Below are 27,692 nucleotides of genomic sequence, written 5' to 3'. Positions count from 1 at the left end.
CCCCTCAGGCCACTTTCAGCCCGGCCGGCCGGCACAGGCGGAGCCCGCCTCTCAGCCCACACGCCCGGCTCCCATTGGCAAGCGGAGCGGCCCAGCCTCTCCGCGCTCCGGAATCCCCGCACACCGCGGGCCCCCAGCTGGGAGCCTCCAGCCCGCGGGCCTCGTTAAGGGGCGGCCAGGGGCCCGCGGGGATGCAGCGTTGGCGGGGTCAGGCGGGACAGGACTGGGAGGTGGCGCCTGCCTTCCCCTGCCCCAGCGCCTCGGGCACTAGCTCGGCAGAAAGGGGGAGCCAGGCGCAGCCCTAGGGCCAGGGGGTGTGTTACGGTCGCCCAGCGCCTGCACCCTTTGGAAGAGAAGAAGGGCAGGTCTGGCTCGGCCCTTTGCCCGACGGGAGGAGGAAACGGTGGCGCTGGAGTTTAGGCGATAATCGTGTGCTGGGCGCGCAGCTGCACAGAGCAGCACCCTGGTGGAGATGGAGTCTGGCGCTAGCTCCGGCCATGGGGCGGGGATTCGGGGTAGGGCACCAGTAGGGGCCCTGCGTTGGTAGAGTTGATCCCTGCTCGGCTTAGGCCAGTCCTGCAGCCACCCACCCGCATAGCTCCAGAATTAGGGACAGCCACTAAAGATTTTCAAATGGAACTGTTCTCTGCTCCCCAGGAAACCAGGGCAAAGCTAGGGCCTAAATGCACTACACTGTACACAACTTAGTAGACAGGCTGCTTCCTTCTGTAAACCCATGTGCTCCTGAAGGGGGTGTGGCTCCATTCCTAGGTGCACTGAACAAGACTGATCACAACATGCATATACAAGTGGCTAAATTCTGCAGCCTCTACAACAGGGCAGCGTTCCACCCAGCCACACATGCAAGTGGTGGAGTTTTCCCCCACAATGATGGCTTTTTGGTGATCAAAAAGCATTGAGTCCAAACGTGCCTCAAGGGTGTGGGCAAAAACCTCCAGCCAGGGATACTGTTACAGTTCAGGGCACCTGCATTTCCCTTCTATGCTCCAGCCAAGGCACTGAGGCTTCTGGCTCTCCAGCCATCACCGCTCTTGGGTGAAGACCCACCTTTCTTCCCCTCCTGATCAGGGTATTTTCAGGTTGCATTGCTCCCTGCCAAACAGTGAGCTCCTCAACAAAGTCAGACTGCCTAAGCAGGCCTGCTTTACTTCCCAGAGTCAGCCAATGGTGTCATTGCCACAGTTAAGTTACCACACAGCTTTCTAGTTATTTGAGTTTATTGTAAAAGCATTACAGAGAAAACAATCAAAACCTACACACATGCTAATAAGCTCACCAGAGATCACCCCCAACAAGTGCTGTGGCCAGTGAATGTCCTTCAAACCCCACACACTGTCTTCCTGTCACTACAAGCTGGAAGTTACTCCTCTATGCAGTTTGGGCCTCTTGATCCGGGGAGTAGATACTTCCTAGACCAAGGTCCCACCCCAAGGGTGACGCTTTAGAAGATCATGCCCTCCTCCAGACCTTTACGTTCCCCTCTTCCCAAGTATTTCCTAACAACTAACAGTTTATTCTTTACTTTAGCCCATTGTTTAAGAGAGTCCTTTGCAGCCCGTAGCACTGCCCAAGGCTTACATTAGTCATGGCTCCTAAGCAAGTTACACACAACCTCAAAGAAACAAACATTTGCAGTTTTAATGCAATGAGCTCCTAGGATACTGAAACTTAGTTCAATAAGGTTTGTCCAAGATATCGCAAGAAATTGCCATACCTGTCACAGATGAATTAGCAGTACCCTCTTCCCCTCTGCATCAAGGCTGTCTTGCATGTGTTCAGCTTGACCTGGTACTGATCTCCACGCATTGCAGTACATGACACGTACTGCTGGCCCTTCAGTTGGTGTTATTGGACCAGCTCCCCTAATGACTTCACACCAAAATTATGAGATGTGAGAGGGCTGAACCTTGTGCAACCTAGAGGTAAAGGGCTCTAAAAGTGTTACCCCAAAATGGCTTACCAATTCCCTTAACCTCACCACCCAATGTGGTCTTACAGAGGACTCACTCACTGCGGTGTGGCTACAAGTGAGAAGAAAACACCTGTAGTTATCCTATAGTAGATAATGTTTTCACCCCTCTATAGCACACCACAACTGCAAAGGTGACCAGACAAAAGTGGACACGATGTGCATGCAGTTTACAAGGAACTTTGGACCCAGGCCACGTGCCGTAGGAAGAATGGTGTCCAGGCCCCCATACATCCATTTCTGGGCTGTGGACAGAGGGAGGGGGTCACTGAGGGGGCTTACTGGCTGCTCTGCTCCCCTGCCCCAGATGGGACTGAGTATGGCCAGCTTAGCCCCAGAGGGAGGGTACAGACAGGTGCCCTGCACCAACACTTCCACCACAGGGAGCTGCTAAGCGATGCAGCCACCAGGCCAGAGCCTGTGCCCAATGGGAGAGTCAAGGGCAGCAGGGGTGAAATCAGGCTGGCTGCTCTGAATGGGGAGTTCAGGGAGGCTGGAGCAGAGGGGATGTAGGGGTGGCTGCACTATAATGGGGAGCAGGGGACAGTTGGGGTGTCAGAGATAGGAGGGGGAGCAAGGAGAGGTACCGAGACTTGGCAGTGGGGGTGGCTCCAGGCTGGGAAGGTAGGTCCTGGTGGCTCATGTCTCTCACCATGGGTCACTACGCCTGGCCCCAACCTGACCACCCTGTTTCCTACCTGCTCCTCAGGAGCTGCTTCAGCCCCTTCTGAGCCTGCTCTTACCTCAGCAGCCACAGAGCCCCATTCTGCCTAAGTCACTGCCCAGCCCTCGCCACCCCTGCCCTGGGAACAGAGAAAGTCGCAAGCAGCATGTTTGTGACATGCCCAGTATATTGAAAATTGCTGCTTTACAGGGAATGTTGCCATCACCACCACCCATCAGCACTTCCTGTAGTGCAGTAAAAAAGCATCACAGCAAACCCACAGTACATAAGACCTTGGTTAGTCCCTTGAATTAATGCGGGCATAAGAACTTCTCTTCCCTGCACATGTGTTCAGATAGCAGGTGAAGCACGCAGACAACTTCTTTACATGGGTATTTACCTAAGGATTTTTTTCCCCATTATGTTCTTTGCACACAGGTTTTGCTCCACTGCGGCACATAGGAAGCCAGATTTAGCTAGCAGAGAGACGTCACCGCTGCATAAAAGGTTAGTTAGAATCAGTATCTGACCAGATCCGTTGACATAACCTGCATTACTTAGACAGTAAGCCCCTGGGGGCAGGGGCTGCCTTTTTGTTCTTTGTACAGCACCTAGCACCATGGGCTCCAGGAACATGAATGGGGGTCCCAGCACTACGTAAAGACAAATAACACAGGGGCTCCTCACTCCACTCACCAGCGCCCAGGCTAGCTTCTTGTGCACTCTCGTTACACCTGTTCATGTTCCTGCAAAGAGCACACTCCTACACATTTCTATTCTTCCCCATCCTTCTGTTCTTGATAAAGGCAGGTATTTATCCTCCACTCACCTATTTTCCTTAGCTCCCAGCTGCATGGGCCATCCCTTATCTCACATTGTCCAATGCCACCTTTGGGTAAGAACACTGCTATTAGAGGCTGACTAACCACTACCTAATCCAGATAAATGCAGTTAGACCTATTGACCACACCTCAGACAAGGTGGTGCACCTTGTCGCCGATAAATAGCGTCCCCCTCCTTTTCCCGCCCCCATTCCGAGTGTCAAAACCCATCAGTGAAATGCACATAACTTACAAACACAAGCTTCTTTATTGTAGGAGACACTTGTGTGCTCACACATCAACCCCCCCAAACTTAAAACTCTTTAAAATGTTGACAGTTCAGTCATTCATGTGCCAGGTGAGGAGGACAGAGAAGGGTATTTGACAGGTCCCAGCTGGGACTATGCTCCAAAAGCCTACCCAGGAAGGCAGAGGGTATTTTCTTCCCACCTTCCAACTCTACAGAATAGCCCTGGTTTCCTGAGCATGTGCATTGCTGCATGGAAAGAAGCCAGTGATGAGGCTTATTGTGCAAGCATGAAGGCGCGGTGCTGAGATGCTCCTTCCAACAAGTTGCAGTTAGTTAATGTGCATGGGGGTGGCTTGTTAGTCACCTCCAACCCTCAATTATCTGGCACTGCTTCTCACACATACCTGGCCTCCTGTAACAGCAGGGCCCTTCGCTGGGGGCAGAGCTGTCTAAGATCTGTAGGGCTCCATCCTGCTGGGAGGGAAAGGGAGTATGGAAATGAGGCCCTGGGTTACCTGCCCCTCTGGCTCTCAACCATGCTGGAGATCAGGCTGTGTTGCAATGGAGAGCAGCACCCCAAGCAGCAACTTGCCTGTCTTGTACTTAAAGCCAGGACTAACTTCTGCTTGCTGTCTCCATTCTGGCACTGGGTCTTTCAGACACTAAAGCACGGAGGGCAACAGGCATTTTACCTTTGCAAAGGGGCTCCTCAGGCAGGAAAAGGGCAACTGATCCAGCCAAGGGGAGAAGTTTAAGGCAAATCATGTTACATTCATCTCAATCTCCCACCAGCTGCATTGCACATGGCTAGGACAAAGCATGTGTTGGGGAGTCAGATTCCTAGAGAAGACTTGGGGAAATCATTGATGTCAGAACATCCCAGAGTTAAGGGAGTGGAGAGCTAGGTGAGGAAGGAGGCTGGGGGCAGAGGCTTTATCTGTCCTGCCTCTTTAACCTTTCTATTGGGCCAAGGGATTCTCCAAACCCCAAAGTGGCCAAGCAGCCAGGAGTGTCCCCACTTCTTCCATAGCCTGTGCCTCCCCTATGAAAGAACACCACATCTGAAACTCCCCCAGAGTTTGGGGCTTTGAGCTTCTGACATCAGTGCCAAAGGTGCAGGAGGGAGAGGGAAGTCCTACCAACCTGAACCCTGAGCTTCTCATGCTGGTGGCAACATGCCCTGGGCTGAAAAGCACTTTGCTTCTCTAGCTACCCTGCCTAATGGCACCAGCAGGGTCTGCCCTGGGTGAAGAGAAGGTCGCTGAAAGAGGGGGCCTTAAAGAGAGAGGGAAGTAGAAGAAACTCTGCCCCTCTGGAGCTGTGCTTTGTAAAGCTGGAGGTGCACAGCGAGGGAGCTGTAACCGCAGGTCACTCAGGCCTAGCCACAAACAAGCTACAGTACTTTAAATTTCACAGGTCTCAACAGTTAAACTGGCTGGAAAAGAAAGAAACTGATTCATTGAAAATATAAATTTTCTTTGCTTTACAAGGTGGGCGGGAACCTGAACTCCATGGCACCACCAGCCTTTTAAAATAAAACTGTACAAAATTAGGACACCCGGGTAGGATCTGGTGTCACCAGCTCTAAGAAGGCTCTTACCAGGCGCTATGCCAGAATTAGTCAGAAATAACGTGGGAGCATCCAGCCGCTCTTCCACATCCTATGGCAAGGGCTACTTTCTCCCCACAAGAGAGCGGGGAGGATTAAGTTCCAGGCAGGATTGGGGTCTACCATGTCCATTCTGTTCACATGCCCATCCAGCTGGCTTTGGGGGATGGATGGGGGATGGACTCCCAAGCCAACTGCAGCTCAGTCACTTTCAAACTTGATGGAATTGACCTGGGTAGAAATAGCACCTCCGCAGTAACTGCCTCTTTTCTTCTTTGTCTTCTCATGGCGGAAGGATTTGCCTTTGGTGAATTTCAGTACGTTGTGGGCCTTTTCTCCCCAGTCGCCCGCAGCTCCTTTCTGTGAGATAAGGAAGAGGGGGGCCAGGTCAGCACTCAACAGCCAACATGGCAAACACTACGTCCTGCTTTGTATACTACCCAGTAACGACTTCCAAGGGCTAAAGGAGTTTTCACCCAGCTCCTCTGCGGGAGGGGCTGGGAGCTCCTCACAGCCAGAGCCCATGTACTTCCCAGTAGAGCCTCCTGGTGCGGGAGGTTCAGATTGAAGAGCTCCCCACAAGCACCATGAAAACCCTTTCACAGATGACCTGTGTTCTAGGCGCAAAACATGCCAGTTTGTTGCTCTGGCTGGACTCGTCCCTACCTTTGCATCAAATGAGTTGTTAGCTACACGGGAATCCACCTCGATCTCTTCCTCTCTTACTCTTCGGAATGGAACAGCTGGCTGTTAGAGAAAAACATAGGTCACCCTAAGTCAATACCTGCACATGGCCTTCTCTTGGCTGGCCCACATAGCAATGCAGGACACTAAACTGGGGGAAATCCTAGTTGCTCCCTGGTCCAGTTTTCCAGGCCACATGAAATTGTGATCCTTCCCTTTGACAGTAAGGGCAGTACAGAGGGGATCCAGAGGGAGTCTATACAGTCATCCTCAGCCAGAAAGATGCTGGGGTCACAATGTGCATCTTCTCTGGGCTCCACATAAGGGGCACTTAGGCTGGCTGAGGAGGGGGAGACTATCTCCTGCAGCCTCGACCACCAGGGAAAGCAGTGCAGATTGCTGGGACTGAGAGACAAGAAAGATTCGGCACGTTTTCTCCTCACTCACCTGCTTCACCTTGGGAAATGAGTGTGGCGTTCTGGTCTTGGTCTTAATTTTCTTACTGTCTGGTGTCTCCAATTCCTGGTCATCTTCGCTCTTCCGCTTCTTCTTAATCAAACCTGCTAAAAACAATAGCAGTTAGACTTCAATGGGACCAGCCTCCACCTGGGGAAGGGGAGCAGCGTCTCTCTCCACTGGGACACAAGTCAGACTGAGGTATGCTGGCACCGTGAGCATGTGCTGTCTGGAGTAGGGTGGTACAGGAACAATGACAGACACTCCATTAATGGCCAATCTAGAGCAGCAGCACTGGATAAGAAACTCTTGGGCAACCATCCTCTAGTGTGTGGAGGTGGCTGCTGGTTACATGCAGAATTTTGTTTAGGAAACCACTTCTGGAAGACGGCTCCACATATGCTCTGCCCTCCAACACCCACTGCCTGACAGACACCCTTCCTGGCTCGCACAGATTACCTCCATTTGCTTTTCCCTTCTCCTCGCTGGAGCTCTCGGAGCTACTCTCACTGCCACCAGCTGGCTTGGGCTCTGGCTTCTTTGTAGCCGGCGATTTGGCTGCAGGTGTGGATGAAGCCTTTGGTTTCTCTTTCACCAAACTGGAGCTGTTCTGTGTCCCTTTCCCTGACTTCAACCCGGCGACTGGAGTCCCTGCTGTTCTGGGCTTCTCCTCATCATCACTGGAACTGTCAGACGAGCTGCTGCTTCTGTTAGCGGCAGTTGCTTTCTTCCCTGCAGCAGCTTTAGTGCCCCCTGGTGATTTGCTGGCTGGTTTCACTGCTGGTTTGCTCTGCTCCTCCTCACTGCTTGAGCTGTCAGAATCTGAGCTGCCGTCTTTGGGGCCCAGGGTGCAGGGTTTGGACCCTGGCTTAGCTGTCTTGCTGGCTGGCTTAGCTGGAGGGGCTTTCTTCTCTTCCTCAGAGCTGCTGGAGCTGCTATCTGAGTCAGAGCTGCTCTGGGCTTTCTTTGCCACAGCAGGAGGCTTCTTGGCTGCAGGTGGAGCTGGTTTGACTGCAGGCTTTGCAGGGGTCTCATCCTCAGAACTGTCAGAATCTGGGAGGGAAGTTTCCAATACAAGAAGATTCCAGTGAGAATAGCCAAGTACTGAACAGACTTGTTCAGCCAGACCAAAATAGACAAGCAGAAGCAGTAACTGGAGTCCCTTCCACACTAGTAACTAAGCAAAACCTGTTTGGTTTGGGACTCTGTGAAAGGTGCAGAATAACAGTCTTAGAGATTTATGGGATCTGCTTAGAGCAGGTGTAGCATGGGCAGCTGCCATCTCCTCCCCCCACAAGCACATCTCAACTCTGACCCTCAGAAGTGGCTCTTCCAAGTCAACGGGGAGCTCAGTCTCCATGTTCCAAGTGATGCTTTACCTCTGCTGAGACAGCCACAGAGGGACAAGCGGTTGTGTCAGACACCTGCCCACTAGGAACTGGACTGAACCACACATACTGCCAAACAGGAATGACTTTGGGGCCCTAGCAACATGGCTGAAGAGCCCTGGGAACTTGCCGCTAGCACAGAATCAAATGGCACTAACAATCAGAGCTGAGTTGGGGCCATTCCTGTTCCCACCCCTCAGAAGGGTGGTTTACAATTTCAAGGCAGCACACTGCACTAGCTGCTCTTAAACAGTGCTGCAGCTCTTTAGTGTGGTTTACAAGCACTCTTATGGACAGTAGCTGTTGGAGAAATGGGTTAGAGATGGGACTGTCCTCCTCCTTCCCCTGTATTCTTCCCACTGGAGAATAAAGTTCAGCCCCCGAGTGGCTTTTCATCCAACAAACAAACATACATGCCGAACAGCTCCCCAGTACCCTGTATTTCAGCTATGCGGCAGAGGTGTAGGAGTTGTGAGTGATGAAGCATTAGTGGGTACCTGTTTCCCCACACTTCATGCCCAAGAGAACTGGCACTTTGCATGGGGTTGGTTTTGCATGCTTAGCTTTTATCATCAGGAATTAGTCAGCAAATATCAGGTCTGTTTGATTAGACAGTGTCCCTATGCCTCTGTATTCTTGGTACCACAGCTGGGAACACAGACTAGGAGGGTAGGCACGGCACTCACACCTGCTCAGTAGTGGTGGGGGTGAGATCCCCATCCCTTCCTGTCCTGATACCTGAGCTGTCTGAGGAGGAGCTGGAGCCTTTCTTTGCTTGTCCTGGCTTGGCAGGACCCTTCGCCGGTTTGGCAGGACCCTTCGCCGCAAGTGATTTGGCAGTGAGCTTGGTCACTACCTTCTCTTCCTCAGAGCTGGAATCTAGACAAGAGAAGCACATCCGCAAGTGTCAGTGCGTTTCAGGGGCATACCACCAAGTGAGTCCACCAGGGACCCCAGACAGTGGTCATTTTAGGCAAAGCAGTGGCCTTGAGCCTCACACTTTACGGAGGCACCACTGCCACTGGATTTTTGGCACTCACCGGACTACTATCGTCAAGTGAGGTGAGGCGAGGCCAACAGCAGAGCCAGAGAAGGGGCAGGGTGGGCAGAGAAGTCTGATAAGCACTCTGAATGGCCAGAATAGAGCACCACAGCATGTATTCCTGCCTATGTTCCTGCCCCCGTCCCAGGGAATGGAGGCAACAGGAGCTGGAGGACTTAGGGCTGAGAATGTGCCCTAAAGATTTCCATGTTTCTCCTTTGCTGGGAGAATGAGGAACAGCAGCAGGAGGTAGGCCCAACCCTTCGTCAGAGTGCGCTGAGTGGATGGGGAGTGGTGTAGAAACTAGGGGATTGAAGAAAGAGTATTGGCTTCACTAAAGAAAGAGCAAAGAGGGAGGAGAGAGCCAGGAAGGAAATAATGGAGAGAAAAGAAAAGTGTGTAGTGGGGATCAAAGAACAGAATGAAACAGAGAGAAGGGAATCAATGACAAAAAGAAAAGGGGAACAGACTGGAGTGAACTTGGGAAGATGGAAAGGACACCATTTGAGTTTTCTATTCCACACTCCAGACTGTGTTTTAGCAGTGGTCCAAATGGAATTGAAGATTTATTTTAAGAAGGTTCCCCTTTCTCCCCACCTTGGACCTGGCATAAGGGGGATATTTTTCACCTAGAGAATTGACACCTGGTTCCAGCCATGACTCTGTTATGGAGGACCTGAAAAGCCCAGAAATGGATCCAAAAAAAGAACTCCTAATCCCGCCATAGGTACTTGTTAGGGAATACCCTTCACCACCCTGCAATCTGCAGACCTTCCTGGACTAGTCACTGTTCTTGTCTGTGCCACTCACTTGTGCTTCCCACCACATCAATACAGGAGGCTGCAGTTTTCAGAGGCAGCCCTTTACCTTGCCATGGACACTGCAGGGAGCTCAGACTCACTCTCACTAAGAGTCCTAGCAAAGAGGTGGTTGGGTCCTTGCTGAGTGACCCTGGGCTGAAAGGGGACATGTGCAGTCACTGCATCAAAAGTTCAAATCCCTGCTCCTTCACTCACCGGAGTCACTGTCCGAACTGGATCCACCCTTCTTGATGGTCACAACAGCGGGTGTTGGGGCAGGTTTTTTTTTAGCCAGACTTGCTTTGGCTGCAAGAGAAATAATTACCATGAATCTCACACAGCACTTTTCATCCAGCGATCTGCAAGAGCTTTACAAAGGAGGGTAGCAAGTATCAGGGGGGAGCCGTATTAGTCTGTATCCGCAAAAACAACAAGGAGTCCGGTGGCACCTTAAAGACTAACAGATTTATTTGGGCATAAGCTTTCGTGGGTAAAAAAACCCATCACTTCTTCAGATGCATGGAGTGAAAGTTACAGATGCAGGCATTATATAATGACACATGAAGAGAAGGGAGTACCTTGCAAGTGGAGAACCAGTGTTGACAGGGCCAATTCAATCAGGGTGGATGTTGTCCACTCCCAATAATAGATGAGTCTTTAAGGTGCCACCAGACTCCTTGTTGTTTTTGTAGATACAGACTAACAGGGCTTCCCCCTGATAGATGAGGAGGTGTCAATTCCAGGAGAGGCAAAGCTGCTTCGGTAATGAGCCAGCCACTCCCAGTCCCTATTCAAGCCCAGATTAATGGTGTTAAATTTGCAAACGAATTTTAGTTCTGCTGTTTCTCTTTGAAGTCTGTTTCTGAAGTTTTTTTGTTCAAGAATAGTGACTTTTAAATCTGTTATAGAATGACCAGGGAGGGGGGTGGGAGGGGTGTGGCTCCAGCCACAGGAGAGGCGGGGGGTCTCAGGGCTCCGGCTGCTAGGGGAGGCAGGGGCCTGCATCTGTAACTTTCACTCCATGCATCTGAAGAAGTGATGGTTTTTTTACCCATGAAAGCTTATGCCCAAATAAATCAGTTAATCTTTAAGGTGCCACTGGACTCAAAAAAAAAAAAAAAAAAAAAAAAAAAAAAGGAGGGTGGGTTATTAGCCTCTTGGACAGAAAAGACAGGCACAATTCACCCGTGGGCAGCATTGTAAAGAACTCAGGACTCCAGATTCCCAGCCCCTGGGATTCCTATCCACCTGGAGTAGGCAGATGTCAGGGCTCCTTGTCCCCTTGCATGGCACACTACAGACCAGGCCTAACTTGCAGCCCATTCTTGGGCTGAGAATGCAGCATCGCACATGAGCACATGCTCCCCTACTCAACACACACGGGGGATCAGATACAGAAGGGATTTTCATTCACATAATCCAATACATTAATCCAATGCAAGGCCTCTGCCAACTTCAATAATGGGCCAGACTCATCCCTGGCATAACTCCATTGAAGTAAATGGAATTCCAGTAGGGTTTATTTGACCTCTTGTGTCCAAATTAGAGATGGGACTGAGCACAGTCTGGAACTCAAGCTCAGCTCCTGGAGCCTGTTTTGGGACAGATATTAGCTGCTCTGAGACCTTTAAAAAGGCAAAAACAGCAGCATAATCCACAATTGTCAGGTAATTTCAGAAGCCACTCTGTGGCCAGGAACCGACTGTACCCCACACAGGCACTTCCTGCACAATCTAATATGACCCCTTCCTAGCCTCCCTCTCCCCACTACCCACCTGTCGTTCCCTTCTTGGGCGCCTGCTCCATTTCATCGCTGCTATCCGAGCTGCTGTCTGAGGAGTCACTGCTCTCGGCTTTTTTCCCAGGAGCCTTTGCAAGAGAGGGCTTTGCTTTGCCCTTTCTTGGCTCTGAGACCTTTGGGGGTGGCACCGCACTGTATGGACCTACAAAGAGACAGAATCAGCGGGGGCACCAATGCAGACACACCAGCCCTGCACATTGGCAAATACGGCACGCGTCATGCTGGACTTCTCTGTTTTAGCCAGGCGACGATATAAAACAAGCTAGTTATGCTACTTGCTCCTAATCACTTGCACAGTTGTGATCAATGGTTTTATATTCAGTATGGTGGGAGGGGACATCCCCGGAGTATTGCCACTCCTGACTCCTCCAGCAACAGCACCACTCCCCTTTGCTGGGGTGTCAGCGTAGCATTCCTCCCTTTTAGATTTGGGTGGCCTAATCCAGTTTCTCAAATGCGGGCACCATGGCCGCATGCGGCCACCAGGGGGTTTCCCTGCAGCCACAGCAGTTTCCTGGGCAGTGGAGGGGAGGGAAGGGAAAGCATACCTGTTGCTCCTGCATGTGCCACCTCTCTGGAGAGACAGGTGGACCGTGGAACACACAACACTTAAGGAACAAGGTGTGGAAGTGAGTGGGGTGTGTGTGTGAAGAAGCGAGCAGTGGGGGGCGAGTGGGGTGTGAGAGAGGAAGCGAGTGGCGGGGGTAGGCGTGGCGGGGGAGTAAGAAGGTGAACGGCAAGCCAGCAGCAGGGTGAGGAGGCGGGCAGGGGTCTGGCTACGAGTGGGAGAGTGAGGAGGTGAGCGGTGAGTCACCCAGTGAGTGGGGGTTCTCATGATGGGCAGAGGGGGTGTGTGGGGCAGGGGAGTGAAGAGGCAAGTGGCGGGGGTAAGGAGGCGAGCAGTGGGTGGGGGACCAAGGAGGGACACAGGAGGTGAGCAGCAGGTGCATGGGCAGCGGGTGGAGCCTCCCTTTGGGGAGGCTAGCCCCCGCCTCCCCTGGCAGCCGGAGCCCTGAGACCCCACGTCTCCCCGGCGGCTGGAGCCACAAACCCCCCACCCCTCCCGGAGGAGCCCCAGGCTGGCCAAAGCCCCAAGCCACACACACACACCCCCATCTGCCTGGAGGAGCCCCGAGCTGGCTGAAGCCCAGATTGCCCCCCTTGAGGAGCTCCAGGCTGGCCAAAGCCCCAAGCCTCCCACCTGCCCGGAGGAGTCCCGGGGCACTCACAGCCATGCCTCCCCTCCCCAGACCCAAGCCGCCCAGATATGTTTTTCATTATTTGGACTTCTGAAGTAAATTTAAAAATGCTTTGACATAACAGAATTGTTGTACAGATAACCACTTTTACCAAAAAAGCAAAAGAAACAAACAATAAAAAAAAGACAAGAATGTGCAGAGCACCATATTTGTGTTTCTATTCTGTTAGGTCCAGTAAAGAACAGAGACAACTGTGCATTGTTCATTTACTGCTCTGCGCCTCAACTACCCCCCCCCCCCCCCCCCGGTAAAGAAACCCATCTACATTTCACGCTTGCTTCTCTCTGTTTACTGGAGTCCTAGGAACTGTTATACTAGACCAGGGCACGGGGTCCACCTAGTTCATTACCCAGCCTAATACTGGCCAGCACTACATGCTTCAGAGTAAGGTGCATGAAGCCCTGTAATGCACAATTATGGACTGATCTACCCACAGGGAATTTTCTTCCCAACTCTAGTCAGGCTGGGAATCATGCGTGAGAACAGCCTCTAATAGCTCTCTGAAGAGCAGGATGCTCAGAGACAATGACCACATAAGAGATGCAACCAACCTAGTTTTCACCTCAAGAGAAGGTCTGGGTTTGAGGTTTAAGCCATGTCTCACCTGGATGCAGCTAGAACAAAGCCCCTGCAGTTCCGTGCTTGCTGCCTCCACCACCACTCAGCCTTCTGGGCCACACCAAGCAGAGATGGGCAGCTAAACCTCTCTAGGGCTAGCAGTGGCAGAAGGCCTCCTCTCCACAGTACCAGCAATGGTTTTTGGTACTCACCGGGCTTCGGCTTTGATTTTGAGGCTGGCTTTTCATCCTCCGAGCTGTCAGAAGAGTCCTCACTGCTGGAGCTCTCTTTGGCAGGGGCTCTGGCTTTACCTGGGGGTGCCTGGGTGACTGCAGGTTTGGGCAGTGGTGTTTTCTTGGGAACAGCCTTATTGCATGGAAGACAGACAAATACCTTTCTCGTTAAGGAGACTGAGCTTTGAGAGATAGGTGCTGCCCAGACATCACCCCTACTCTGTGTTAAGAGAGTCCCCTCTTCACTGGACATCAGATTTCCAGGATAGAGCCAGGAACTAGGGAAATTTCTCAAATGCCAGGAAGCACATTACAGGCCTCACCATCAGAGCATCAGGATTTCTTACTTCACATTAAATTCCTACACGGGAGACTCTTTGGCTGAGAAGAGGCGAGACAGAACATTAGTAGTTAGAGAGCAAGAGAGATGGGGCACCACCACTCACTGTCAGGGGTGCTGAGACATTAGCAGTGAGGTATCTGGGAGAATCAGAGCTCTCTGGGGGAGGTTTCTAAGAGCTTCCCCAGTTGGGGTCCAGCTCTATTTCAGGGAAGTTGCTCTAACACTCTCCCCAGTGGGACTGCAGAAGCAGTGCAGGAATTTGTAAGGCTGGTAGAGTAGCACATCTGGCAACAGGAACGCAAGCCATACAGAGGGTGCAACATGCAGAAGCTATAAAGGGATTCCTGGCTCAGGAAAGAGGAATGGATCACCCAGTAGCAGAGAAGACTGTTGGTGGGGCTCCTAAGACACACAGCCCCAGCAAGATGTTGCAAAAATCTACAATGACTGCATGAGCGTGCACTCAGCTGCTGTGCAGTTTTGGGGTTACTTTACACAACCCTTAGATCAAAGACAGAGAGACTCTTAGATTTCTCACACCAATGGAGTCATCCATGCTTGTGTCACCGTTTACCTTTGCTGATGCAGCCTTTTCCTTGTCAGAATCCTCACTACTGCTACTGCTGCTGCTGCTTTCTGCCTTGCCATTGGCCGCTTTGCGGGCAGCTTTACTTCCTGCTGGAGATAAGGCAAAGAAAGGGTTTAGAAAACATGAGAGGTAGGGAATGGTAATCACACTCAATGCAAAAAGTGTCCTGGACAGCACCAGCTCCCCACTCTGCACAAGGCAAGACTCTCCAGCCCTCTCCTGGGAAGCCACTCATTCTCCTCCTGTTTAACAGGACAGCTCTAAATAGTCTCTCTGCAGACTGCTTTTTTCATTATAGACCAAATAGAAATCTCAGACTCAATCCTCTAAAGAGGTTTAGAGGCATTTTTTATTATAAATCGGCAACACAATTTGAACCTGCTAGTTTCAGAAATGGGTTGTTACTAAACTGAATTTTGACATTTAGACCCTCACACTTGATCGCCACCAAAATTAATCAGAAATGTTTGCTATACCAACAGCATGTGCATCAACTTGTGAGCAAAAATCAGTTTGGCATAATTCCTTTTCAGTCGACTAAGTACAGAAATGAAGAGACATACATTATGGTTTTAACATCTATTGCTCCCTAATATTCAATTTTGTAGAGCACTTAGTAATCACTGTATCATATTAGAAATAAGTTGTGTGCAGTCTAGTTGTAGACGTGTTGGTCCCAGGATATGAGAGACAAGGAGGGTGAAGTAATATTGGTCTAATAAAAGTTATTACCTGACCCATCTTGTCTTATATTAAAAATAAGTTAATCATAAGTTATTTTTCCTGTAATGTGAAAAAATGCTCATTTTCTTGCATGCTTAGTACTTGTTTTAATATACATAATGCTCTGAAGTTAGAGCAGAGTTAACAGAGGTGATGGTGTGTGCGTGTGCATGTGTATTTTACAAATAAAGAGCAACACTAGTTAGATGAGGTGGTGGTTTATGACACTCCTGTTGGTTACAGTTGAAGGAGTCTCAAGAGATCCATGCCAGTTTCCTACAATCTCCGCATTATTTGCCAAGAATCAAGTGAAGAAAACATGCATGAAGCAGGTGAACAAGGATTGCACAGAGTAAGGGAGGCAACAGCCATTACAAAGAAAAAACAAGATAGCAAATAGAGAGGCCATTGACAGAATTGAGTGCATCTTTCATTCAGAACAGCGTATCAGTCATGTGACACAGAAATTGCTATGCCCATTACACTGACAAAGGCAAACTCGAGAGGTTATAGAAAACAAGAACATCTGCAACTGATATAATCACATGTGGCAAGCTGTAGTGATCCCAATAAATACAAGACAGTCCCGTGCTGTGAATCTCATGGCCTGGAGATGCTGTATGCTTTGTCAAGAAGTGCACTCTAAACAGACTCATTTCTGTAACTTCACTCAAGATGAATGAACAGATAATGAAGGCAGCTGTATTTGACCACAAAATGAGTGTTTGTTTAGCTGGAGTAAGTGACCTCATAGCTCCTGAAGGCAAGTACTACCTGACTTGTTACATCCCATTTATGAAGTCCGTGATGAAAGAGTGAGGGCACCAAAATTACTGACACAGCAATGCTTTGGCTTCAAAATGAGCTTCAGCATGCAGCCAATCAAGGTCATGGCTTGGCAATATTACTGCAATCTTGCAAAGAAAACTGGCATGGAAATTCCACACTCCTACATCTGCTGTAGATCATCATACACTGGAAAACTCCAAGCTCCTATTAGGGATTTATGTCATTTTATTGCCTGATCAATTGGCTGCTGAGACAAACTCTTAGTTCTAATCAAGTATAAATATGTACCCATCTCACAAACAATGGATTCTTGCCAAGATGACGAGATGGCTACCCCCAAGATGACCTATTTCTGTCACAGGTAATATGTTGCACTGAAAATTCAGGGAGATGCTTTGTCACACACTGGCCACAAAGATTTCAGTATCAGCAAGGATGATGCAGCTGCTTGCATTGTAGATAGCCTGTACAACTTTAACATGTGTGCTTAACTTGTGTGAATTAAAATGTTTATTAATGTTTTGTCATGAAAATATTTTCACTCTTTTTAAAAACAGGTGTTTTGAGATTATGTGTTCTATTTGTACACTTTTCTTTTAAGATGCGAATGCTCAAGTTATAAAAGCCATGTAAACAAGCCCTTTCATGGTTGTATAATGTATTAAAATATGTCCAGTACCTCTTGCAAATAAACTGAAATTCAATAGCTTTATAAAAAGGTTGTGCATATTTAATCACTTATTACATCCTACAACTCATTAAGATCCAACAAAAATATGTTGTTCCTAAACTAAAAGTAAATAAAGATCACTTAAGTGATTTCCACGTGTTACTTTGTTCTCTTTGTAGAGGCCTTTATACACAACATACAGCTTTGGAACAACCATATTTGGATTCTGTACAACCTAATAATCTTAAAAAGACTCACTGCCATCTTTAAACAAAAAATGTCTCTTACCGTTAACTTTTCTGACAACCCGACTAGCCTAGTACCAGTTGGGGGAAGTTATTGTGACACCACTGATTCCAAGGGTACGTCTATACTTACTTCCTGGTCTGGATGTAAGCGATCGATCTTCTGGGATCGATTTATCGCGTCTTGTCTAGACACGATAAGTCGATCCCGGATCGATCCCGGAAGTGCTTGCCGTCGACGCCGGTACTCCAGCTCAGCGAGAGGAGTACGCGGCATCGACGGGGGAGCCTGCCTGCAGCGTCTGGACCCGCGGTAAGTTCGGACTAAGGTACTTCGAATTCAGCTACGTTATTAACGTAGCTGAATTTGTGTACCTTAGTCCGAAGTGGGGGGTTAGTGTGGACCAGGCCCAAGTCCCATAACTATAGGTTGAGGGTTAAGTTTAACTTAAGTTAGTGTTGGCTCAAAGAGTGGAAAGCATTAACAAGCAGCACATGGCCCAAGCAATTAGTCAGGGATTGGTGACAACCATTGGATCTAGTTAGGCCACGAGATGTAATTATCCATTTAGGATCAAATTCAATTAACCTGTGATCAGATTTATATCTGGACTTCCAGAAATCAAAGCCTAATATATGCTACCAGTGCAGCCCCAGGTCCCCATCATCAGTGATCCTAGCCAAACAGCAAGTTGGACTGGGTCACCTGAGTGGTCATGCTAGGATGGTATCTTCTCTACTGGGGTGTTTGGTCACCTAGACCCCAGGTTCTTCCCCGGGGTTTCCAATTCACACACATCTGCTCAGTGCAGCCAGGTACCTGATTTTGCTGCTGTTTTAGCTGCCACTTGCTTCTGCGGCTGTTTCTTTGGTCTTTCATCCTCTGAACTGCTGGAGTCTGAGCTGGAGGAACTCTTAGCCTTCTTCTGGGGCTGGGTTTTGGTGGCAGCTGGCTTGGCCTGGGCTTTGGTTACCTTCTATCGAGAGAGGAAAAACTAATCAGAGACCTTTCTAGTCAACAAGGCCTAAAGGGACAGAGGAGTGAGAGACAGGACAACAGTCCAGCTGGCACACCCATTCTATACCGATTATCTGTACAGACTTCCAGTCAAATGTTAGACAACCTTGAGTTGGAGGTTCTTATTCTGTAGAGTTGATGCTCTATTTTAGGTGCATAACCCCAAATGTACAGAAAATTCCCTAAGCTTCAACAGCAGGAGACACTTTTCACTGCACCTCGATACTTCCACGCTGGAATGATCTCTCTCCCACTTAACAGGAAAGGGAGCAGATGTACCCAACAGAGACTTGAGGATGAGGAGAGCGTAGAGTCAGGGTGCACAAAGAGGGCACTAAGCCCTCAGACTAGTGACTATCCCAGAGGGAAGAAGAACACCAGAAAGGGATGGCTCCAAGTTGGGGTCTGAAAATCCCAACACATGGATGATTATCCTAGATGGCCCATTGGAATCCACCCAGGGTCTCTTCCATGCACGTGAATTTTCAGAACCCAACCCAGAGCCATCAAACAGGGACGGATTTGGGGTTGGTAGCTGCCTGGTGGTCCCCTTCCCTATGAGAAAGCGCTAGTCTGAGGGCTCAACAGTGCTGGCTGGGCACCTTGGCCCTTGTCCTCAGCCTTAATTGGGTACTGGTACCTCAGCTCCGTGTCTTGCTCATGAAGAACACAGCTCCAGATATTAATTCTCAGCTTGGTGGCATCAGCACACAGGGAAAAGGAAGGAAATACTACTCCTCTCCCCCCGCACTAGTTACATGCGACTATTTCATTTACAGATGGGGATTAGGGAGAACACCCTCTTGTCCTGAGCATTTTATACACTGGTTACTCTGGTGGCAGTGTAAACCAATGCAGACTTCCCCTCAGGTTAAAGGAGCCGGCCACAGCAGTCTGTCTGTCTCAGTCTCATGGGAGAGAAGCAGATTGCAATGCTAGATGGGAAATGCACCCTATAGATCTGCCTCTGCTTTCATTAGAACCAGTCCACCGGCAGACTGCATGTTACAGGACTAACTTATTCGTTGAGCTCTAGTCACATGCTGAGTGCTTTATAGAGAGCTAAGAACACATGTCCTCTACCTCAAAGAGTTTAGCGTGTAAGCAAAATCGCCCTGAGTCTGGATTAAGGCTTGATAAATAGAATAAGTAATCCAGGACGCATGCTCTGTAGCCAACCCCCAGCCCCAAGAGCAGTTCCAGTCCCCACACAGTGTTGGTCACATTTAAGATTCTCCATTACCGTGGAACGTGCATTAGAAAGGACAGGAAGGAAAAGCTGACCTGTGCTGGCTTCTTTTCTTCCTCCCCAGAGTCCGAATCATCGCTGGAGTCCTCGCTGCTGCTCTCTGCTTTTTTGGCAGGAGCTGCTGCCTTTGCTATCACCTTCGGCACAGGCGCTGACTTAGCTGCTGTGTTGGGGAGAGCAGACACTGATGACAAATTCATTCCCAGCCTCACTGCAGCTGTCATGTCCTGTTCAGAGACTCAGGTATATATCTCAGCTTCCCATAGAGTGCAGCAGAGGCCTCCACAATGACTAGCCAAGGGACAGAAACTGCTCCTTTCTTGCCATGCACAAGCTGTGCCACTGAAAAGGACACACTCCCTGCACTGAGTGCTCATTACAGGATCCAGGTACTTTATCATATCATTTAAAACCAAGAGAGCTGCTTTTTGATGATGGGTTTCCAAAGAAAACTGCTTCACTGAATTGCTGGGCCCTATGGAACTGCCAGGCCCATTGGCTTGACCTGCTTTAGCCAAATCCACTCCTTCCTGGCCAGTGCTTTCTTCCTCTGCTCGATACTGCGTGTAAATTGTCTAGCTAGAGATCATGTTCCTAACATTCTTTAGAAGATCAAGAGCAAAGCCTTGGTCAAATTCAGGATTGGGAAGGGCCAAATTAAGTCTCAGTTCAGTTTCCTGTTGCTTCATTCCTTCCTCCCCGACTCCTATGAGTTTGCTGTCTGCTCCTCATCTCCTGTGAATCTGTTCATGGCAGCAACCAATGTGAGCATCCCATGAGCTGGACAGAATATGGGTGCAACACCAGGCAAAGCTGAAAAGGGAAGCACTCTACACGTTACAAGTGAGGGGCCTAACCCAGGGGGGCACTGGAGGGGACACAGGACCTTGAGAGAGGGGGAAGTCGCACATCCTTGGCAGAATACACATCAGACACCAGTGTTTTCGTTTTCCTTAGCTGACCCCCAGCTGTCCTCCATCCACCAGGAGGTCTTGAGGCAGGGCAATACAAAGACAAGCCTGATCAATGGAGGCTAATGCAGGAAATTTCACTAAGTACTTCCTGACTGGCTGCTCTGTGGCCCAATTCTCCTCTTTTGAGAGGTTTTTTCCGATTTACAGACCATTTAATCCCTTCCCTGAGGGCCCTCACTGCAGTTAGTAAGGCCATGTCTACACTTACAAGCTTACAGCAGCACAGCTGTACCGAGATAACTAAGATTGCTTGTTTAGCCGCGTTATGCTGACAGGAGAGCGCTCTCCCCTTGACATAATAAAACTAGCTCAACTAGTGGCGGTAGCTATGTTGGTGGGAGAGCATCTCCTGCCGACATAATGCTGTGCACACAAGTGCTCATGCTGGCAAACTTTATGTTGCTCAGGGGTATGTTTTTTCACACCCCTGAGCAACATAAGGTTTGCCCACATAAGTGCTAGTGTAGATATGGCTTAAATTCAGCTCAGCCCTAGCATAAGCAGGCACATTTCTCTTCACTTCAATTAACCTGCAAAAACTTAAGCCAGGGCTGAATTGGACCCACTATACAGCAGCAGAACAAGACAGCATACTTTAAGCACCAGGGGAGTTCTCCCTCTCATGTCATAAACCTAGTAAGTTAGACATGAAAAGGAGTTGAGGAAAGCGCACCTAGGAGCACTGGGACAGTGGCAGGGGATGGAGAAGACTGATGGGAAATAGCATGTCCAAACACAATGAGGTTCAGGGTAGCGAAGAACTGGTACTCCAGCACCAGCAAGCTGGATAACAAAACTTAAAATAAAAAAAATTCTTAATTATGATTTTAATTTAAATCAATGTTTTATTTATACAATGCTAGTTCTTCACTTTCTTCCCATTTTATGATCCTATTTCTGAAGCTGATGTTTTGTATTTATTTCTTTAATTAGTTTCCTAATTGTTAATAACATTTCAGATTTTACATTAGCAGCATGAGCACGTAACGTGAAAAGTGCAAATGTTGGTGGATGGCACAGATCCTACCAGAACTGAGATCAGGCAGTTCATGACTGCTATTCAAAGACCCAAACACCAACTGCAAAGCACCAGCTCTGAATCCAGCCTAAGAACTTTTCCCAAGTTACTTTGTGTGTCATTTGCCCAACCCAAAGGTTTTCTGCTAAGAAGTTTCACAGTGGATGCTCATCTATGCTGAAAAGGACAAGTCCAGGGCCTCATTAATATCTATACTGTGAGAACACCAACTCAAAATTAATAAGCAATTTTAAAAAGCAAGGTGGTGCAAATCACACCACCTTCCCACATATTAAACTTCCCCAAGTGAAATTCTTTGCTATTCACCTCCATTAGGGTTTGAAATCAACAGGACTTGTGTTCCTGCATCATTTAGGTGCCTAAATATGAGTACAGGAGCCTAAATAAGCTATTTTTGAAAATTATGGACTGTGGATAAGCTCAAAGTAACTTTGTTAGTGTACTGGAAATCTAAACTTTTCATTAACAATAAAGCAATTTTGTTTTAAAGTGACAGACTTCAGACCACTAAGGGTTGCAGTTTTAATCTCTATTGCTGCAAATACTCATGCACGTTTAACTTTGAGCAGCGATTCTCAAACTGTTGGTCATGACCCCGTTTTAATGGAGTCGCCAGGGCTGGCTTAGACTTGCTGAGGCCAGGGGCCAAAGCCAAAGCCCAAGCCCCACTGTCTGGGGCCGAAACCTGATGGCTTCAGCCTTGGGCAGTGGGGCTGAGATTACAGGCCCCCTGCCTGGGGCTGAAGCCCTTGGCCTTCTGCTCCACTCCTGCCACCTCCGGGTAGTGGGGCTTTGGCACCCCCACTCGGGGTGGCAGGGATCAGGTGGGCTCAGGCTTCAGTTCCCCCTCCTGGGTTATGTAGTAATTTTTTTTTTTGTCAGAAGGGGGTCGTGGTGCAATGAAGTTTTAGAACCTCTGACTTGGAGCATGAATAGTCCTGGTTAAGTGAATGGGACCCTTCATGTGGGGAAAGTTAGTACCTGCCTAAGTGTTTGCAAGATCAAGGTTTTTATTTTCAGTATTTTGCCTACAGCAGCTCATGTAAAATACCCTTTTAAAAGGCATTTAAAAACATTTATGATTTAGTTCAGTGGTTCACAACCAGGAGTCCAGGGCCCCCTGGGGGGCTGGGAGCAGGCTTCAGGGGGGCCACCAAGCAGGGCCAACATTGGACTCGCTGGGGCCCAGGGTAGAAAGCCAAAGCTCCACCTCATAGGGTGGAAGCCGGGGGCCGTGAGCCCCGACACCCGGGGCTGGAGCTGAAGCCTGAACAATGTAGCTTTGCAGTGGCCCCTACAGCATGGGGTCCCAGGCAACTGCCCTGTTTGCTACTCCCTAATGCCGGCCCTGGCTTTTCTATGCAGAAAACTAGTTATTGTGGCACAAGTGGGCTGTGGAGTATTTATAGCATGTTGTAGGAGCCTCAGAAAGAAAAAGGTTGAGAACCCCTGATTTAGTTCATTATACATTTTTGACTAAAATTGCAATAGGACAAATTTTCCCATTAGTTTTACAAAGTCTCGACCTGATTTATATAAATTTTCAAAAATCAAGTGATTTAAATCATGATTTAGATCGTTCTACCATGACCAACCACCAGGAAGTACTCACTGGAGCAATCATGAGTCTAATTCTACCTACATACTTCAGTGATGAGTGCTATAGAAAGCCCCATGATAGGTAATCAGTTCTGGTATCCGGCAGCTCACAGGACAACTGCAGTTAAAGCACCCATCCAGCCTCAGACAATGTGCAGATACAATATGCCTCCAGCTGCTACAAAGCCTGATTTATACTCATAGCAAGCTTAGTACTTTACTTATAATCAAACTGGAAAAAAAAACATTATGAAGGATGAGTATGTAAAGTGAAAAGTGTAAGTGATCGGGGATAGGTACAGATCTTACCAGAACTGAGATCCTGCAGTTCATGACTGCTGTTCAAAGCCCTAAACACTACCTGCAAAGCTCTGAATCCAACCTCAGAACTTTCCCCAAGTTTACCATGCCCACTTGCCCAGCCCAAAGGCCTTTTGCAAACCCCACCTGGCTTCTTGGCTGTGGTTTTCTCATCTTCTTCACTGGAGCTCTCATCACTGCTCAAGGAAGATTCTTTCTTGGACTTCTTTGCAGGGGGTCCATTGGGAACAGCCTTCCGTTTCTTAGCATCAGGGGATCTGTGGAGGAGAAAGACAGTTCTATACAGTTTCTCCCAGCTCCAGAGAGCTTCCTAGCATTTCGCCTGTTCTACTACAAGCAAAGCAGCTTATCCCTCGAGAACACTGGACCCTCCCACATTCCTGTCCATTACTTGTATTACAATAGCACCTGAAGGCCCCAACCAGAACTGTGGCCTCCCTGTGCTGGGCACTGTACAGCATAAGAGACAGTCCTGATGAGCTTACTATCTGAATAGAAAAGACAGACAAGGGGCTGGAGGAAGGGATACTACAAACAGAATGAACAATGTGACAATTTGCCAATGTCATGTTAGTTCCGTGATTTTTCTTTTTTATATCTTGGTGGGCAGAGTGTTCAGTTGTACTCAGGTGTTTGCAAGTACAGGAAAGGACTGTTTGTATATTGTTGTGTGCAAGTGGCAATGAAAAGTGGCTACAGCCTCTCAGTGAGGATTCAAGACCTGGTCTATCTGCACTAAGAGTTCTCTTTATACAACAGATAACTTAGTTCTTTAGAGCTATGATAAGATGCTAATTAAGAGGTCCTCCAGTTAAAATAACCAAAGATTTTACATACAGTATGTTAAAGGATTTTATTAACTTATATGGCTTATTACAGATAGTTGTTTTCAATTCTATTATTTTACAGTAGTACCTTTAATGCTCATTAAAGATGCAACTGAAGGTGTTGATGATGCTTACACCAAAGGCTAATAAATTGAAGCCATAGGTTATACTTTGCATTTATACTCTCAAAAATGCAATCACTGAATTATGCATACTTTTATTGGTTCTTCATTTCCCTATTTTCTGATAGTTACCTTAATTTTAAGTTTTAATTTATGTTTTATATGTGCAATTAATTTTCAATTTTGCTTTTCAGTTCCTCTTTTGAAGGCATTAGCTAGACTAGATAATAAAAACAGGGGATTCTTACAATGGAGAAGTACATAACGTCACAACTGCCAGGTTCAAGTCATTTGCATACCAGTCTCCTCTACATCAGGGTGAACCTGTCAACTAAATAGATTTATTCAACACAAAATAAGGGGTCTCTTTGTTCAAGAGACCCTGAATCTGGAAATACGTGTCTTGGGTTTTAAAAACACATGAGGGAGCTGGGTAGAGAAAAACAACAGAACCTGTGAGAAAATGAGAAAAGCAGAATGCTTATCTCCTCAGGAGTTTATCAGGATATTTCCTCTCCCTGCACTAAGGGGTAGGAGATTCACATGCTGCGTGACCTCATTTTTCCAAGCATCTCTGGTGTATGAATAGTTTGTTTTAAACAAGATTCTCATTCTGGGGTTCATGTGAGAGATCAGATGGGGGTTCCTAAGCTCACTACACATAGCCCTCTGAAGCACTGGCAGTTGCTTTAAGCATAACCACCACCCTCTGAATTCCTTCCTGAACACAGCAACTGAGGCAGCTCCCTTGGGATCATGAGCCTGCAGACCTTTCCAGCTCGCAGGAATACATTTCTGCTTCAAATTGCCCTTGGTCCCCCATGCTTCTTTCATCAGTTGATGAATAAGCTCACCTTACGCTCACTAAATAATAAGCTCACCTTACGCTCACTAAATAAATTCTTGTCTCAGACAGCAATAAGCTCTGGTGTGGAATAAACAGACTCAGGGGCAGAGAGCAGTGCAGCACTATGGTGTGAGGATTTGGGGGTCATAGCGTAATTACCAGACTTGGACTCTAGACCAACCAACCTGGCTTCCGTAGTACTTTTGCAGCAATGTATCATAGCTGGGTGTGGACCAGCAGGTTGCAGGCACATGCCTCAGCTATGTCGTGAGGCTGAAGATATAGGGTCTAACTACTTAAAAAGTTCACCAATAGCTTCTTAATGGCCACAGCTGGATTAGCTTGCAGCATGGCTCATTTTACAATTCTCAAAAACAAGTAGTTTTGTGGGGTTCATGCATATCTACTAGACAGTAACCACTAATAAAGAAAGAGGGAAAACATTATAATACCTTATTTTTACTGTTTCTCTAATCCTTTTAAGGTTTCCTGAACTATCTGGCTTATTTTCCCCACTCCCTAGCTCTTATCCTGAGATCAGCTGCCCTTTCAACAGCTGTTTTGTTGCCCAGCAGCCAACTTTAATGCACATTATTTTACGAAAACTAAGGATATGTCTTCATTGCACAGTTAACATGGATTCTTACCTGGTGTGAGCCTTACCACCTCTACCTACACAGAAAAACCTGTGACCCAGATTTGGAGTTCTTTAAGCCCAAGGTTGCTTATCCAGCTGGGGGTAACTGCCCAGTGAAGTCAGACCCTAAGTATGGAATATCAAACAACTCACATTTTAGCTTTTCACTTGAAACAGAGTTAAAAGTGGCTAAAAGGGCCATAAGCTGCTGCTGAAATGGCAGTCTGGAACTTTGTGGGCAGAAGGCAGATTAGAAGTGCCCTGCAAATATTTTTTGAAAACAGGCCTTCTTTATAATGGATACAGATGGCTGGGAACTTATTGTTTATATCTTTACCGCAGAAATACCAGAAGCTTGGTTTCCTTGGGTTTTGCTGGAGCACCTTTGGGAAGTCTCAGGGATTCTATTGGGAGCTCTGTCAGTTTGCAATAGAAAGTAACCAAAATAAATGTCCCAGATATGGACAGGCTTAGTCTGTCTCAACAGATATTCCAGGAGGGGAGACACTTACTTCAGCCAGTAGTTGAAGACATCCAAGAGAGAAGCAGCATTAGGATCCTGGTCTGTCTGTAAACCAGAAACATACAGGAATATTAGCACTGACAAACCACACAGACTTCTCTAAGGAGTGCCTCCTATACTGTCAGTGGAATGGAAAACTCTGCCCCACAGGCAACTGCTTCTGCATTGATGTATAACAGGTGGTAGATTTAGCAAGTGGAGCGTGTTGCTCATAAAACATCTTCATAAGTATTAGAAGCTAAAGTTAAGAAGCCTCTGCGCTATCTTAAAAATGAGACAACTTGAGTAATTTAGGACAGAAGATTCCACCACCTATAGATTTATGAAAATCTAAGGCCAAGATTCTGCAGACACTTCAGCTACATCTGCACTAGGAGCTCTTTAACTGGTATACTATCCCAGCAAAGTGCTTCTAGGGTGGACACAGCTTATACTGACAAAGCTGCGCTTTGTACAAGCATAGTAAATCCACTCTCCAGAAGCGAAACAAGCTACATCAGTAAAAGTGCAGCTTTGCTAGAATAGCTGTGTCTACAGCAGCAACTTCTGCGGGCATAACTGTCAATCAGGGATCACTCCTCTTCAGACCCCTGGCCAACCCGACAAAGCTGTGCTGGCAGAAGTTTGTAGTGTAGATGTAGCCTTATTCTTAACTTTGCGCACTGAGTAGTTTCATTAATGTTAATGTGACAACTCAGTATGTAGAGTTAAGCATATGCTAAAGCCTTGCAATAATGTAACCTAATGGGAGGGGAAAATATCTACTTAACATATTGATTGGATAACAAAAAATATTCCATAAGAGTTATCACTATTGGTATCAAATTATGAAGAGACAGGAAAAAGTGGGGAGAGAGCAGGGAGAGCTGCAGAAAGCTAGGGGGAGTCCTTCCAATTTTGCAATGACTTTCCACCATTTTTGTTGCAATTTCAGTGAGGTTCTGTGCAGAGACTCGTGTCTCCAATACAACATACAGCTGGCCTGAGAGGAAGATAAATGTGAAAGTACAGCATATGGGTGGAGGCAACTTGCCCCAGGACTCTCAATTTATAATGACATGACATGTGTCAAACACTCCAGTTGAATGCACAACGCCCTACCCCCCCCATGGAACAGCCCCCGCCCCATCCCACCGAACCCCTCTTTCCCGGTCCTTCCCTGTACAGGTACCCCCCAATTGCAACCTCCCCTCTCCTCATGGCCCCCCTGGCACAGTTCCCCCTCCCCACCAGGACCCCATGCCTTTAGGGTCCCCTCCCAGTACAGCCCCCCACCACCCTCATGGCCTTCCTCCCACACAGCCCCCCAAGGTCTCCCCGGCACAGCTCCCCCGCAGGGTCCCCTCACTTCAGCCCCCCGTCCCCTCCCTCGGGTCTCCCCCGAGCCAGCCCCCGCTCCCCACACTTCAGGGCCCCCCTCACCACTCCGGCCGCCCTGCCGAAGGCCCGCGCCGCCCCCTCGAAGTGGTTGTCGCGCAGGAAGGCGAACACGAGCGGGAACAGGTCGCTGGGCACCACACGCGACTCCGCCATGCTTCCACGCCGTCAGCCGGCCGCCCCTACCACGTGTGCCGGCCGGGGGGGGGGACGCACTACGTCCTGGGGTCATAGGTCAAACGGAG

The 27,692-nt window shown here is 48.3% G+C and overlaps 1 protein-coding gene across 2 annotated transcripts; it reads right to left on the bottom strand.

Annotated features, from left to right (window-relative positions):
* Positions 1 to 5,186: 5,186 nt before the first annotated feature.
* NOLC1 (nucleolar and coiled-body phosphoprotein 1) lies at positions 5,187 to 27,650 on the bottom strand. Of its 2 annotated transcripts, none has more exons than XM_065407462.1 (14): positions 27,493 to 27,650; positions 26,060 to 26,115; positions 23,241 to 23,371; positions 19,217 to 19,344; positions 17,735 to 17,891; positions 14,473 to 14,576; positions 13,535 to 13,688; positions 11,480 to 11,647; positions 9,921 to 10,010; positions 8,601 to 8,741; positions 6,934 to 7,527; positions 6,466 to 6,578; positions 6,001 to 6,081; positions 5,187 to 5,694 (listed from the first exon to the last, which is right to left on the bottom strand). In XM_065407462.1, the coding sequence occupies exons 1-14, from the start codon at positions 27,601 to 27,603 to the stop codon at positions 5,536 to 5,538; spliced, it is 2,187 nt and encodes a 728-aa protein (XP_065263534.1). In that variant the 5' UTR covers positions 27,604 to 27,650; the 3' UTR covers positions 5,187 to 5,535. The 2 variants fall into 2 exon arrangements, with proteins under 2 accessions (XP_065263534.1, XP_065263535.1); XM_065407463.1 differs by having other exon boundaries at positions 19,217 to 19,341.
* Positions 27,651 to 27,692: the final 42 nt, after the last annotated feature.

The sequence above is a fragment of the Emys orbicularis genome, chromosome 7 (assembly GCF_028017835.1).
Source record: "Emys orbicularis isolate rEmyOrb1 chromosome 7, rEmyOrb1.hap1, whole genome shotgun sequence".
In the NCBI taxonomy this organism is placed as follows: Eukaryota; Metazoa; Chordata; order Testudines; family Emydidae; genus Emys; species Emys orbicularis.
The sequence above is the reverse complement of the archived record's forward strand: the minus strand, read 5'-3'. Positions and strand labels throughout refer to the sequence as shown.